At 48.5% G+C, this 16,681-nt stretch overlaps 2 protein-coding genes across 2 annotated transcripts in view; one reads left to right on the forward strand and one right to left on the reverse strand.

The window, feature by feature from the left end:
- Positions 1–16,681, reverse strand: part of LOC149366712 (flap endonuclease GEN homolog 1-like) — a 361,675-nt gene that overhangs the window by 210,988 nt on the left and 134,006 nt on the right. The window lies entirely within an intron of this gene.
- Positions 2,045–11,412, forward strand: LOC149366725 (uncharacterized). Its single transcript, XM_089568018.1, has 2 exons — positions 2,045–2,668; positions 11,404–11,412. The coding sequence occupies exons 1-2, from the start codon at positions 2,045–2,047 to the stop codon at positions 11,410–11,412; spliced, it is 633 nt and encodes a 210-aa protein (XP_089424144.1).

Genomic DNA, 16,681 nt, shown 5'->3' on the forward strand with positions numbered 1-16,681 from the left:
GGTGAAGCAGTTGTCTAGCTTTTATTCACTTGCTACATTTTCATCTATTTGCAGTTTTTCTTCTTCGAACGAAAAAAGGCTCGCAATGCACCCATCGTAGTTATCAGCAATTACGGATAAAAAAAATTCTTCAACACAGCGTTTATGTGCTTTGGCGTCTTGTCACTAGATGGCGCTACCGTTTACGCGTGCCCCTGATGGACGGCGCGGCCAGCTAAAAGCGACTCCTCCGAGAGGCAACACGCTGCTCGGCCGTTTCGGCCGAGAAACCCGAAGCCCAAGCCTCGGTACTATAGTGAACTAGAACTCGGTACCCTCGGTGTGTCAAACGCCCGTGTTTCCGGATAATAACTATGCTTTCCGGGAAGCACGACGCAGTTTTGGTGGTCAAGCTACAGTGCCAGAGAGAGCTCGCAAGCGCATCTCTCTCGACCGGCGTGGCTCCGCCCAGAGTCACGTGACGCCCGTTCCGGCTCATTGGCCCTCTGTCGCTGCCCTCTCCTGGCGTCGGCGCGGCGTCGACGTTTTTATCTGTTTCGGCAGAACCCGACGATTTGGCAAAAACGTCCTCTCCGGCGGCAAAAAAACGCTCCGGTGCCGTCGACGCCGACGAATCGCCCGGAAAAACGCTCCATGCGGGCCACGCTTTACAGATGGCGTGCCATGACACGCTGTCTTTTTTACTTGTCAGAGCCAGAAAATAAGCGACAGCACGGCGCTCTCCTGCGAATGCTGTGTTCACTTCGCTGAAAAGCGATTACGGCGAAACGCAGCAACCAAGGCTGCGCCAGAACAGTACGAGCTGAGCTGTAGTGGAGACACCAGTGGCATTCCTCTAATGCCATTCATGTGGTGGGGGGCCCCCTTCGCTCTTGCCCGCTACTATTGTCCGTCTCCCCTGCCGGAACCGCCGCGAGTAGCTCCTGCCTGGTAGACGGACAAGAGAGAAGGCAGTCAGCTCTGCAGTGCGTTGCGAAGCGTCTTCCCGAGAATGGCACCACAAAATGTCTCGGCGAGTGGAAGAAGTCAACCCTTTCTCGAGGCGCTGCTGGAAGAAAACATTGACGTTTCGTACTGGCAGTGGCATGTTCCTCTTGTCCACCTTGGTCAACACATAGGAGGTGTTGCCTCGGTCAACGACCAGTCTTTCGGCAATACCGCAGTTCATTAGAAAAGCTTCCCTGGGCGGCGCGACCCCGCGTGCGCTGTATGCAGCCTTACCTCCGCTTCTCGAAAGCTTCCATTCTTCTTACCCTTCCTACTGCAAGACGCCCACAGCTGGTGGCTTTTCCCCAACGTTGGTACTTGCTAGAACCGAAAATGGGTTTTGAGTCCCAACTAGCTTTTGTTTGCTTTTTGTTAGCGTTTGTGCTATCCTACCATCCTTGTACATTCCCTCCTCGATGGTCTACACACAAATCACTTCCTGCTGTGCATGCAAGAGCACCATGGCCATTTTCGCACTTCCGCATAAGATTTTAGCTAGGCTGGCAGCGTTGTGGTCGCCAAAGCTGAACGTGCATGTTCTCACTAACGGCGAAAGCCACAAGCCGGAAATGCAGAGGTTCGTGAACCTCGGTTCTCGAACCGAATGGTGGTGACCGGTGGTTGGTACTAGGAATTATTCTGGGGAGGGGATACTGTTCCCGGCGTATGCTGGTGATGTCGGCCATTTAGTGGCATCACTGTTGGGGACCAGGGGAGGGGGGTGAATACCTGCGTGCCACGCACCTGCGGCACGGCGAGCGCACCTAGCGATTCCCTAGGTTCTCCAGAGACAGGCCGAGGGAGGCGCGGTGACGCCACGTCTGGTTGAGAACAAGGGCAACACCAAAAAACGTCACGGAGAAGCGCATTCCATCGACCAATCAGCGTCTCCGGCCTACCTACCCCCAAACGCTTCTGAACTGATATCAGGAGGTCGCGTTCGTCTTGCCACGCCAGGTCCGGAGGAACAGCGTTCGTCGTTCGCGCTTTGCACACCTGTCAAATTCCATTTTATCTCAACTTTTTGTCAGCTGTGACGCCGTCCGTTCATGTGAAAATGCCCGGTCGGAAGCATCAAAGTGGTGCGTCTAAACGAAATTTGGCGAAGTTAGAAAGAGAAGATCGTGAAAAGAGGCTGTCAAAGATGACAAAGTATCTTCTGAATGCAGCTTCTGCGGAGCATTATGACTGCTCTACCCAGAGTCCGTACCAATACCCCGATAGTACCGACAGTGCTTCTGTGAAGGACTTGCCAGCTCCATCACTACGGTTTCCTGGCAACAAGCCAGATTTCACTCATCTTGGTTGTCTGGATCCTGGGAAAACGGTGCCAACCTCGTTCGTCCATATATCTGAGCAACCGAGGCTAACCGAGGTCTGTCCTGTTCCTGAGTTAGCAACGTCGTTGCTACTCGGCCCGGCCCCTGCCACGGAGCTCCAGGTGTCCTTTCCGCCAGGCCCAATTTCTGCTTCTGCTGATCAACAGGCGCCAAACATCCCCGATGAGCCTCCTTCTACTGACGAACGCCAGCAAACAACACTGCAAGAACCGACTCACTTGTTTCCTACTAGTGCGGCTTCGAGTCATCGTGTTCGCACCCACAAAGTGTGCCTCGAGAGGACTGGTCAGACGGCTTCTCGCTGCGACAACAAAGAAGTACAGACCTCCCCGCAGCAGGAGGTAGGTTGTGAGGTTCTCCAAAGTGACCCTGCTAAGTGGCCGGACGTCATTACTGATAGCTTTCGGAGTGTATGCCCTGAGAAAGGACCAGTGTATTTTCAAAATCGCGCAGAAACTTTTCCGTCTTCCGAAAGACAATACACAACTCAGAAGCGTTATATGTCACCTCATCTTTTCGTGGGAAAGGCTATAAATGGGGAAGCGTACGAGCGACACTGGTTGATGTATTCAGAGTCCAAAGGTTCCGTTTACTGCTTCATGTGCAAACTATTTTCAATTCGAAGCAACCAGAGTACTTTCACCACTCATGGCTTTTCTGATTGGAAAAAAGCAGGAGAAAAGGTTTGCGCTCATGAAAATAGCGTCGAGCACCGGAACTGTGTGACAGCATGGCTCACCCGGTCTAACTCGAGCAGTACAATTGACAAGGAGCTGGTTAAGCATCTTGTCACTGAGACCGCTTACTGGACAGAGGTGTTAAAGCGCGTAGTCGTTGTAGTTAAGCTTCTAGCTGAGCGCAGCCTAGCGTTTAGGGGAAGTGATGAAGTTTTTGGTTCACCGAGAAATGGCAATTACATGGGAGTACTTGAAGTCATTGCCAAGTTTGATCCCTTTCTAGAGGAGCACATCAAACGCTATGGGAACAAGGGAAAAGGTCACCCATCGTACCTGTCAAAAACCATTTGTGACGAATTTATCGAGCGTATGGCAAAGGCTGTCAAAGATCGTCTCGTTGACGAAGTGAAACGCGCAAAATACTTCTCATTAATTGTTGATTCCACTCCAGACCTTACACACGTTGATCAACTGTCAGTTGTTTTACGATACTACTTAAATGGGCAAGTTTACGAACGGTTTCTTGGATTTGTTCCAACTGAATCGCATACCGGCTTGCATCTTTTCGACACCGTGATGACCCTCTTGACAGCCAATGGCATCTAAATTGGTGATTGTAGGGGCCAAGCATACGACAACGCGAGTAATATGTCAGGAAAGTACAAAGGACTGCAAGCTCAAATAAAACACCTGAACGAATTGGCAGTCTACGTCCCATGTGCTGGTGATTCACTAAATTTATATGGCGCCTGTAGTGTTGACAGTTGCCTTGAGGCTGTCAAATTTTTTGCTCTAACTCAGAGACTGTATGTGTTCTTTGCTGCCTCACCTAAGTGATGGAAACATCTTTTATGCGAAGCATACTACTTTAGCTACCACTTCAGCCCTTCACCGTGGTTATGCGCCTCCAAATCACGTGATACATGACGTCACACCACGTGACACGATGAGGTCACGAACGTAGAGAAACGGGGGCCCACCTCGCGCCGTAGCTGTGGTTGTGCGCCTCCAAATCACGTGATACATGACGTCACGCCACGTGACACGATGACGTCACGACAGTGGAGAAACGGAGGTCCACCTCGCGCCATCGCTGTGGTTGTGCGCCTCCAAATCACGTGATACATGACGTCACACCACGTGACACGATGACGTCACGACAGTGGAGAAACGGGGGCCCACCTCGCGCCGTCGCTGTGGTTGTGCGCCTCCAAATTACGCGACACGATGATGCTTCGCATTCTCCAGGCTTAACCAAGTTAAGCCTCAGCCATTTTTGAACAGCATGGGTCAAAGTGGTGACTGTGAGCAACTTGTTTTGAAAAGTCTCTCTCAGACCAGGTGGTCAAGGCACGCTGAATCATGTAAGGCCATTTTGAAAAAATTCAAAGCAGTCTTGTGCTGCCTTGAAGCGATCTCAAAGAATGAAGAAGAAAACGGTGACACTCGGAACGAAGCGCACACTCTCTTCAAGATGATGACAAAACTAGAGACTGCATTCATGGCAGTTTTCTGGAGTGAAATCTTGGAGCGCTTTGACAAAACGAGCGTAGCAGTTCAGAAACCAGGATTAGACATTTCTACTGCTGTAGAACTGCTGAGCTCTCTAGAAGGCTTTGTTAATTCGTTGCGACCTCTCTTTGATACCTTCGAGGAGAGAGCACGCACGCTAAGTACAAATAAATGTTATCAGGATGAGGGCAAACGTATCATTTTGAGTAAGCACCCGGACGGAAAAAGCGATAGTGTGCTACGAGGTAGAGAAAAATTTATCGTGGAGACCTTCAATGTCGTGCTGGATAGCCTAGGCTCTGCTTTGCGCGTGCGAAAGGCTGCCTACGCTGAGCTCTGCGAAAGGTTCGGATTCATACAATTGCTGACAGAGGTTGGGAGCGAGGCCTAGCTCTCTGGCACAGCAGGCTGAGAGGTTGGTGAAAACCTACGAAAATGATTTGGAACCAGCATTTCCCGCTGAAATCGTTCAGTTTGCGAACTTTCTGCACAACTCTGTGTGCAAAGACACGAGTTCTCTGGGAATAATGAAGTTGCTGCAAGAAAGAAAGCTTACTGATGTGTTTCCGAACCTTTCCATTGCTTTGAGAATATACTTAAGCATACCTATGATAAACTGTGAGACCGAGAGACCGTTTTCTAAGTTGTCGCTGATAAAAAGTCGCCTTCCTTCGAGCCTCCTTGACAATAAGTTGAACTCTCTTGCTATCATGTCCATTGAAAGTGATCTCCGCGATCTATCTTTCGAACACACTATATCTGATTTCGCCAAAGCGAAGGCGCGAAAAATGCCATTTTAAAATGAACTGTTTGCGGAGTACATGAAAAGTTCCAACGACTTTGTTGCATGTATCATCTCCCACCCTCCATGTTAACAATGAAACTCTGAGCAGTGTAATTCAAAAGATGTAAATCTTTGTTGTTCGTCTCTTGTTTGTTCTTGTGATATTGAGCCTGCTTGTAATGAGCTGTATTATTGTTGTTTTTGATAGTGCCAGATTTATTTGGTGTCATCTTTGCTTGTCTTTCCTTCAACGAAAGTATTTTAAAATATGCTTTGTAATTAGAGTTGGTAATTTTCATATGTATTCTAGTGAACTTTATGGTGTTTGTATTGCCTTAAGTATTGTATATTTCTGTTGTATATTTATTGTGTAACGTGTATAACGATTACTGCAGTCTGATACTTGAATTTTAATAAAGAAGGTTTGGGTACAATCAAGAGTCTCCTCACAGGATTATATTTAGTGATCCAAACAAATCCTAGCTTTTTCAGAAAACAGAATGCAGATTAAGTGAATTCGCTCAGTGAAGAGATGTGCTGGTGTTTACAACAGCACGCGTCTCCTAAATTTTGTCGCACTCCTTATAGTAATAACACCGGGATTTTTTCTTTAGCTTTACCAAACTGAAAAACAAATCGGGATGTGCTAGCTTCTTTGAGGTCCCACAGTTTCACTTCGTGCTCCGGCGGCCACTAGGAAAGCGAGACACTCGTTTATGGGTTTATGTTTAGATTTATGGGCTTTAATGTCCCAAATCAACTCCGGCTATACAGGACGCGGATAATTTCGACCACCTCGGGTTCTTTAAAGTGCACTGATGTCGCATATTACACGGGCCTCTAACATTCCGCCTCCAGCGAAATGCGACCGGCGTGGCCGGGACAATTTCTTTTGTTCGTTCTTTTCTCTAAGTATTGGTTTCGTAGAATGAAGGTGTGAATGAAAGAGTGAAATAGGTGCCGTAGTGTAGAGCTCAGAAATAATTTCGACCACCTGGGGATCTTTAACGCGCTCTGACATCGCACAACACACGGGCGCCTTTTTGCATTTTCCCTCCATCAAAACACGGTCGCCGTGTGGCTGGGTTTGAATCCGGGTACTCGGCTCAGCAGCCGAGCATCTAACCACTCAGCCGGGACTTTAATTCTCCTTTTCAAATTTTCCTCACGAGGGCAGTAGTAAAAGTTCATCGTGTGATCAAATTAAATTTAATAACTTTTAATATTACCCTCTCGGGCACTAATTAACGAGTGTCTCTTATTTCCTAGTCGTTGCCGGAGCACCCATCTCAGCTTTAGGAAGCTAGCTCAGCCTGCTTTTCCTTGATGCGCTAGCATTAAAACAGCGCTGCGAAGGAAAACCCGTCTGTCGGCTTGTGTACGGCGTAACTGCAAGAGGAGAGGAGGCGGCGCGCTGCACTGCAGCCCCGCAAGTTGTCGGTCGGCCCACGTGGCTCTTCTGTGGCGTTCGGCGCTCGGCCATATACGCACACGTGTCGGGCGTTCTAAAAGTCGCCTGGTGTTTTTTGCGCTGTAAACCTAATGTTACTGCGTTACTTCTGCATGAATCCCATTGATCGCCTTCGCTCTTTTTACTTGATGGAATTAAAATGAAACATGGCATATATTCTAGTCGTGTAGCGGGGAGCAGGAAAGAGGGGGCAAGTAGAGGGAGAGGGGAGCAAGAAAGAGGGGGCAAGTAGAGGGAGGGGGGGAGCAAGAAAGAGGGGGCAAGTAGAGGGAGAGGGGGCCTACATCCGCATTAGCCCAGGGCCCCCATTTTTCATAATCCGGTCCTCTGCTTGTCGTCTCCTTTTGCTGTACGAGCTCGTTTCGTTGGCCATGTTCGTAGATAACGGGATGTAACATTATAATCAGTAGTTCAAGGACAATTCACGTTCACAACAGTAGACATATTAGTCAGCGTTCCTTCCCTGCCAGGCTTGACGAACATTGGCTTGACTATCTGGCGGATATTTCTGAGAACGGCGAAGTGGTCACCTCTAAGAAGTCTCGTCTACCGAGAACCGGAGTCATGCTTTCGCTTTGTGCGATAGATAGGTGCAATACACAGATGTAGAACTAAGGTCCCTAGATCGGTTTTAGTAGATGGGCTGCGGTGTCTTGCACCTGACACTAGGACTACCTCGTCTCTTGCTGGACTCCAGTGATGACTTGTCTCAGTTCGGCGGCGAGGTGCTATTTCCCGGGTGTCCCAGCTAAATGTCAGGGTTGCCAGATTGGGCTATTAATAGCCAAATTGGGCTACTTTTTGTCCGAGTTGGCGTCAGAAATTTTGTTTTGGCTATGTGGCTACTTTTGGGCTATATCTTTTTCGCGCGTGAAAAAAAAGTTAAAGTAGTTATAATGTGCTCTGTTACAATTATACAGTGACAGAAATAAAAGGCATGCTGGAATCGAAATTCAGGCTACAGCAAGTTAAAGAAATTGAGCGCGTCTGCTACAAAATGCAATTAGAATACGCTCTGTTCCAGAAAACTTGTGTGTCAGGCGGTCAAGGATCATGGCCCTTCGATTTCTTTTATAGTGGAGACTACGGGACAGTTGCCCCCAGGAAACACTTGATGGCCTATAGATTCCACTTAATCCGCGAACTAACGCCACCCGCGCGCGCGCGCCACCGAACATAGACTGTTGCCGTGTGTTGCAGGTGACGTTGGCGCCAGAATAGAGGGAAAACACTAAGAGAACGTGTCTCCCTACGTGGTGCGAATGCGTAAGCATTAAATGCTACTGTTTCGCTTCTGTTGCGTGGTTTCGTGATCCTGCACATGTTAACCGTTAACCGTAGACGTGGCCTAGTGGTTTGGGCGTTCGCTTCGGCTGCGGTAGGTGGCTGGTTGGAAGCCCACCGCCAGGCATATTCTTTTCTTGTATTTTTTATTCTGGTTCTGCGGGCACATTCTGCTCAGGATATGCATCAGACAAGTAATGCTTGCGCATTAATAAGGACTTTTTCTCTTTCTTCCTATTCCCGTGGTGGACACAGCGAGCGCGCCACTCGCAAGAGCCTACGCTGTTTTCTGCAGCCTCAAGCGGCACACGTGCAGCCCTCGAGAACCATTGCGAGCTACGCGAGAGCGCCGTGTCTGTTGCATAATCCGCGTGCACTCACACGGAGCCATGGCGCCATCCTTCGGCGCGGCGCGGAACCCACTGTAACTAATGAAGGCGGCGGAAGGTTGGGGCATGACATGGCATTAGATCCGTCGCTACGAGAACCTTCACAATGGCCAAGAGGGCGATGTAGATCCGGAACTACAAGAAGGAATGGAAAAGGAGTCGGAATTCAAGGCTAATATGTTTTTATCATTATTGCGAACGTGCTCTTAGACTGAACATAAAATCGACATAGATTATCGTCTAATGGCATATATCCTTGATTTATTCTGAGCTCATGCATATCGTCGAATGTAGTTTTAAGTAGGCGCATGCTAGACGCTTTGACGTGACGCTCTCCGTGAGAACCTTTCTCTTAATGCATAAAATTGAAATGTGAGGCTGCGTAAGTATACAGCAAGGTATTTTCACTGTCGATGTGCCTAATGTGCGCGCGAACATTTAAAAGGTGAAATATTCCTAAACTAGAGCTGCGATTCCGTTATATAGCGCCGCCGTTCTTTTCCGCGTGCAGACGCTGTCGTCATCCGCCTCAGGTGATATGGCCTACGGCCGCGCCTGCAAAGTGGAACTGCGGCCATATCTTCAGGACCTGGTTGGCGCTCCTGGTTAGCCGTACGGATTAGCGCACTTCACGGCGGCGAAACGTAACTATGGTAGCCACCATAACGTAACAACGGAAAGAACATGCCGTGCGCACCACCTCAGACATGTGCGGGAAAGAAATCTAATATGTAAATATTCTTGCCGAAAATTATTTCAGTCAGCTTAAGAAATGTCATCACAAACACAAATATTTTTGGCTACTTTTGGGATACGCAAAAATTTCGCTTTTGGCTACGTTTGGGCTACTATGGAGGCCAATTTGGCTATCTGAGGTCGGAGCGATCTGGCAACCCTGCTAAATGTAACCAACCTTTTAAAAAAGACGAAGTGTCCTAGTCCTGGGAAACCAACTAAAGGTTGTTCAGAGTCGCATGGCCTAGCCTCGAGTAGTTTTTTCATTCATCAAAGTAAATTAGTTAAGCTTAATTAGCTAACTTTTTAATTATAGATTTTAGGAAAAAAGTGTCAATGGAAATGTTTTAGATCGCCTCGAAAAACCACCAGTAGTGCTGTTTCCATCACGGTACGATTTGCGTAGCTTCATTTATCGGCCTTAAAAGAAAGTTAACACGTGACCAGTTGCTCGCTCGCATCTCTGCCCCAATGTGCACCCAAAGTCTCATCGAGGTGAGGACTTCAGGAAAACAGAATTTTATTCTCTAAGGTGCATCTTGGGACGTTGAAGTGGCACGGTTGTCATGTGGAAGCTTTTTTTATTGTATGAATTACGGTTAACGGCCGGTAAAAAAAACTACCTTAAGCAAATAGTACGTTGCTGCAAATGTTTCAGTCAGCTGTTTTTCAAAGCGATCTGCAACTTTTCCATTGACACTTTGTTCATCAAGTCAATAATTAAAGTTAGCTTATTATGATTAACTAAATACTTAACTTTGAAAAACGAAAAAAAAAAATGTTCCAGGCTAGGTCACACGACTCTAAAGAACCCTCAGTTGGTTTCAGACGGCTAGGGCATCCCGTGTTTTTTAAAAGCTTGGCTACATTTAGCTGGAACACCTGGTATATATTCATTTATAACCACCAGGGTTTTACATGCTGAAAGGTGCGTAGATGTTCAACACACGCATGCCGTTATTCAAAAACGTGGAAATGAAGCGACCTTCAATATCTCGGTCATGGCGCAGCACCTTCACTCCCTTGTCGCGAAGGAAAATAAGAGCGACCCCCCCCCCCCCCCCGATCCCCTTTTGTCCCAAAGCTCCAGTACGTTTTCGTACCGAATGACGTGTCGACTTCCCCTTGCTTAGCTGCCCTCGTGAGGGCGCGACAGTTCAGCGTGCCTAGTACAAGAAAAAAAGTCGTGGTGGTGGTGGGGGGGGGGGGGGGATCGGGAGGGGGGTCGGTTAGTCAGACTATGGAAGGGTTCTCCTCCAAGTCCACCACAGGCGAGGTGAGAGGGTAGTCTGGAGATGAGTCATAACTATTGTCTGAAACAAACTCAGTCACATGCCTTGCCCCCACAGAACTGGCAGAGGGATGGCACGCCTTTCTCCTCGTCTCGGTCAGCCTCGTTTTCGCTAGAACTAGCTAGGCGTGGAGGGTCATTAAGACAGGCGCGCTTTGTTAGGGGCCCTCCTTCTGAAGAACTTGAGCTTGCTTCTGGGAAGTTGTTCTTTGTTTGCTTCTTGGTCTTCTTCCTGGGGCTTCGCTTCCTCTTCGGGTGGGTTCACTTGGTCTATGTTTCTTTGTCCTCGTTGGCCTGGTCCCAGGTGGCCGGAACAACGTCCACTTCCCTCCCGTGAAATCCTGAACACCACATGAACGGCGACCACGTGAACGGCGCGTGCCGTTCACGTGGTCGCCTTCTCGTTTTGCTCGACACGACGCATCAAACTAAAAATGAACCATTTGGTACAAGGAAGTTTAGTAAATTAAATTCCACTTTGTGCAACTAATGTGGTGTTGGTTCTTAAGCATAAATTAAAAATTATACTGTAAATCATGTTGCTAGTGTCTTCACGCAGACTGTGTTTCGCAAAATTCGGTGTTATTTAATCATTTTTGTTTTTGTTCTGTGATGGCCATAATTAAACTTATCATGCATCGCTTTGCGGGCTTGGCGCTTCGTGAGGCCATCGTGCAAGAGCAGGACGAGTAATTTGTTTGAATGCAGCCCAACAGTCCCCTCGCAAGTGGAGTGCAACGATTACTTCAGATATGACTGATCAGTTCACTGGAGGACAGCTCTGTTGAGCACTTTATGGATGCCTTAGCCGTGCCACAGCAGCTTTCCGAGCTGCGTTGTCCAACCTGATTGGCACGCACCAAGCTTGAAAATAAATTATTTTCCCACAGCCTCTTCCACCATGCTCTTGGGCCCCCTTTCTTTACTCCCCAGGGTGGCTAGTGGTAGCGCAAGCCATCCTGTGTGCGCCAGAAGCGTAATTCTTGTAACTCAAAGCAATAATCGGGTCTTTTTTCTGGGAATTCTTTGGCGCCCTAATTTATGAATATTTGTTAGGTAGAATGGGTATTATAACTAAAAGGTAGGCAAGGATATACAGCGCATCAGGAGAGGAAACCAACCCGGTAAAAAGTCCAATTCTTTGAAAATGTCCGTTACCTGCAGCAACATTTGGCTAAAATTAATTCAGGGCGAAACGACAGGTTCAACGTTGCGGTCTTGAAGGTGCGTTTCCCAAAGGCTATGAAGCCGATGAATCTCAACCCCTCACCGCTTAGGAACGCCGCAATGCTACCATTCGAAGGCAACGCACGGAAGAATCGCTAGAAGGACGCGCATACCATTGCTTGCGCAATTTACCCGGTTTAACCAGAGCTAAACAATTGGCAATTTATTTTTGCATTCCTTCCACGAAAACCAGACACTGCGGCCAGGATTCGATCCCACGACCTTGTGATCAGCAGACGAATGCCATAACTACGTAGTCAGCAACCGCGGCTTGTCGGTCAGCTAGAACCACAAGCGGTAGACGGTATAGGATACTAATTTACAGAATGTAAGTGAATGCATTCCGGGGATTAGTGGGGCAGATGGATGGATCACACACACGTGACTGTGGGCAAATTAGAAAGCTGTCACCTCCCCACCAGTCTGTCCTTCATGTCAAAGCTAGGGATAAGCAGAATTCGAAATGTGTACTTGACGCATGAGCCGTAGCCAAGCTCGAAAATGCACAGTATAATCTGCAAATCATTATCTGTATTACTTCGCTGGAATAAAATAGCTCAACGTTCAGTGATTGCTCCCTGAAGATAATCTTGAATCTTTTTAAATAATATTTTTGGAGATAATCTTGCACTCAAGCCGGATCGAAATGTACTGTCTCTTCGCCAAATGGGAGGCGATGACCAAAGCGGCAAAATAGGGCGACGCGCTCTCCATGCCCAATTTTCATGAGACCGCGGTTAATCCTAGAATAAGCTGTGGTTAACCTTGGCCCCCCTACCCCGATTTCACACTAGCAGATCCAACGGAATCTGTCTAGGGAGGGAATCGGTACACCCCATAGGCCGGGAGGGGGCCCCTTTGAGGGGCATTTAACGCTTCGTTCTTAAGTGAGACGTCACGTGAAAACTATTTGTGGATTGTGCAAAAATATCTTGTTCAATATCTTGTTCAATATGGCCTGAAATTCCCAAAATAATTCGATGCACCTGGTGCAGGCGCAATCTGAAAAAAAATTCCAAACAAAGTTGCCTCAGTAAACCGGGTGAGGAGTGTATACCGCGAATTGTATTAGTAATATTTTTTTTTTACGCACAACCACGTATTTCTTCGCCTAGCATTTTATAAACAGGGATCCACAACAAAGAGAAACCGATAAGATGGCACTTTTGTCGACAAAAAATATGTCCGCCAGCCGACGTTTCGACCATTCGTTTGCCGAAACGTTGGCTGGAAGGCTGAGCCTACCCCCTTCGACCCTTGTTCGTTTTTCTTTCTATAAATAGAAACAATTACTCCTCTCTGTAGTTACATTTTCGTGCAATGCCTGTAAAGGCCTGGGGGTTCGTAAATCAATATACATAGCACCTCGCCGCCGAACTGGGTCAAGTCATCACTGGAGACCAGCAAGAGACGAGGTAGTCAAAGTGTCAGGTGCAAGACACCAGAGCCCATCTACTAAAGCCGATCTAGGGACCTTAGTTCTACATCTGTGTATTGCACCTATCTATCGCACAAAGCGAAAGCATGAATCCGGTTCTCGGTAGACGAGACTTCTTAGAGGTGACCACTTCGCCGTTCCCAGAAATATCCGCCAGATAGTCAAGCCAACGTTCGTCAAGCCTGGCAGGAAAGGAACGCTGACTAATATGCCTACCCAGAGTAACATCTGCTGACATCTGTCCATCTGCCTCAAAGATGGTCTCCTTTGTGCCCTTGGTGAGGTCACCAAATAATCTATGGCAGCGTCTCTCGAGAGTTGGCAGCAGAGCATTCTTTCCCACATTGGAATTTCCGGAAAGAAGGCACAGCTGGGTCTTTCCGCGGCTTTGTGCGCGTCCCAGACGGGAGGGGGCGATCCATTGTCTGGACTGAAGTGTACCGCGCCCTTTTTGCTGTTCCTGCTACGATGAATCATGGGCGTGGCTTGACTCACGTGCTTCAAAGCTAAGCCAATCAGAACAGCGTTTTTTCAAGAGAGAGAAAATTCTTCAGGCGCCATTCGCTGTGCCTGGCCGGGGTAAAAATCGAAACTCCCATTGGCCACCGCAGAGGAAGGGGGAAAAAGCAAAAAAAAAACACCACTGCCAGTCGGTATAAAATGAGGCGCCTTACATGCGACCTCCAGACCTCGGAAAACATCCACCATGAGGTTTGACGGTGCGCCGCTCGTGAAAGCTCACAACCACTTCGCTGTGAACCTCCTCAAGCGCTTGGCGACGGAGAATCCTTCTTCCAACGTGTTCTTCTCGCCGACTTACATCGCCGCCGTTTTCGCCATGGCCTACGCCGGCGCCGCGGAAAGCTCGGAAGACCAGCTGTCATCGGTGCTGGGTCACACCGAGGTCGGCCTCACGGACAAGCCCTGGGTCCTCCAGGCGTACAGGCTCCTCCTCGAGCGCACGTACTCGAACGTGACGCTGGAAGTGGACAACATAGTCCTGGTGCAGGACAGCTTCGAAATCGACGAAAGATACAGGCAGCAGCTGCACGATGTGTTTGACGCAGAGCTCATGTCCGTGGACTTCCCCAGCTTCGGAGTCGACCCCGCGGAGGTCAACGCTTTGGAGCGAGAAAACATCGACAGCATCCTGCCCGAAGATGAGCCGCTGGGCATGATTCTCTACCTGTTCAGCACCGTCCACTTCAAGGCTACCTGGCTGACCATGTTCGACCCGTGGGACTCAGGGAACAAGTCCTTTTTCAACCTGGGTACCACCGAGGTCAGTAAGCCGATGATGCAACTCACCAGCCACTTCCCCTACACTCGTCTCGACGTGCTCGGCGCGGCCGCCGTGGAGATCCCGTGCTCGGGAAACAGGTTCGCCATGGTGGTGCTGCTTCCGGACTCCGCGGTGGAGCTCGCAGAGCTCAGGGACGACCTGTCGCTTGCGGTTCTCGAAGACCTCGGCAGGAGTCTCTACCCCTGTCTGGTAGCGCTCAGCCTGCCCAAGTTCAACGTGAGCGTCAGCTACGACCTGGTGCCCACCATGCGAGCCCTGGGACTCAACGTCGTCTTCGGAGAGTGGGCCGACTTCAGCGGAATCAGCGCGACCACGCCGACCTACATCTCGGCCGCCTTCCACAAGGCGTCTTTTGAGGTCGATGAAGAAGGAACCGTCGAGCCCGCAGTGACCCCCAGTTCGGCGGATGGACCTCCACCGGATATCACCCCGTTCACCGTGGATCGCCCGTTCATCTACTACATCAGGGATCGAAAAAACAACCGCGTTTTTTTCATGGGTGAGATCCACAGTCTTTGAGATGGGAGTCATCGTCCTCTGCATGAGAAGAATTTCAACTGAAGGAGCGGTTCCACGGCAGGCAAGCGTCTGAAAAGTCGGGTTGAAATAAACTACTCATACTTTCACTGCATTTCTGAGACTTCGTTTTTATTCCCGGTCTGAACTTCCTCATTCTTATTAGTGGCTTAGAGGAGTATGCCAACGGCCCTTGACATGGGCGTCCGGAAGGGGGGGGGGGGGGGGGGGGGGCAAGTGGGGCGACTGCCCTCCCCCCCTCCTGGAATTGCGGTTATTTATGCACTAGTAGAAAACAACTACACAGCTTGATTAGCACGCTTAGGTGATATTAAGTTATCGGACTTTGCTTATTGAGTTCAATTCTTTGTTCATTAATAAATTCTGTTTGTTCTCCAAGCCTAGCCCTAATTTTTGTTTCATGTGCGCAATTTATACTACAAATAGTTCCGTTTTGGTGCTAACCTACCGCCTCCCCTATACCCGGCCATCGGGTGCACCCCCCTGGAAAAAGTTCTGCGGGCGCCCTTGAGCCTATTTCGTAAGGCCCATTAATATCCTCACACAAAGGCCTTACTTCTTAGATTGAATGTCCCGCAAAAACGTAGCATCTAGTGAGAAGCACAGATGGTTTAAGGGAAGTAAGGAACAATGGGGATTTAACATAAGGGGTCACTGAATTGTGTAACAAAGGAGAAAGCAGATCATTTTGATTTACCTGACCGCTTCCTCTGAACTCCCCCGTCTGGTGCTGTGACAAACTTAATGGCTGTCATCTGTAATGCTTACATCTATTCTCAAAACCAGACCAATAAAAAGTATAGGCTTCCCAAGAACTCATTCTTTGGGTAATTTTTCACTTAATTGGGACCTTTCCTTGTAAGTGAGCTAGTATATATATGCGCGCGCAGGGTGTCATGACATTCGAAACACCTGTGGACTGCGACCGTGCGGCACCTGAGCTGGGGCAGCGGAAATGAAAGGATACCAGGCGGGCTGTAGTAATGAAATGAAAGAAGTGAAGGGACAGTTAGAAAGAATGGGGAGAGATAAACTACAAAGAGATCTTGTTACATATTCACACTGTCGCTCATTGCGTCGCCCGGTTTCTGGGTTTGCAGAAAATATCGCCCATCGCGAGACTAGCCAATGACGGTAGGTCTTGCGGGTGCGCAACTTCCGAGCCGTTTTTTTTTTTTTTTTTTTCACCGGAGACGCAGCCGACGTAGCCCTCACCACGGCCGGTGCTCCTCCCGTGACGTCACGAAAAGAGGCCCACAGTCGCCGCCACTTACGGCGGAGCTTAAGGAATCGCGACCGGAATCAACTAGCAGCAATAAGCTTACATTTATCAGTCCACATTTTTTTCTTTAGTTAAAATACTGGAATGAATAGCAGACAATTTACGCGGAATTTGTTTTGAGGCACTAGCCGCAAACCATCTGTGCAAAGATTGTTTAAGCACTGATGTCAGCACCTCTATCGCATTGCGCCTTCTCGACTTTCTCAGTAGATGTTTTTCTTCATGCATTACTTGAAATAAATTTGCCAATATTTTAAAACTTTTCCTTTTTTTCACCTGGTTTTATGAAGCATAGCGATAATGAAGAATCAAAAACTCTCGAATAGCTTTCACAACTGCGTATGTGTATTTTTATTGGAGATACATGTATTTGTTCTAGGGTCATATTTTACATGAATACGATCGCTTTCGATACAGGTACATA

The sequence above is a fragment of the Amblyomma mixtum genome, chromosome 1 (assembly GCF_055824585.1).
Source record: "Amblyomma mixtum isolate Tamu chromosome 1, ASM5582458v1, whole genome shotgun sequence".
Taxonomy (NCBI): domain Eukaryota; kingdom Metazoa; phylum Arthropoda; class Arachnida; order Ixodida; family Ixodidae; genus Amblyomma; species Amblyomma mixtum.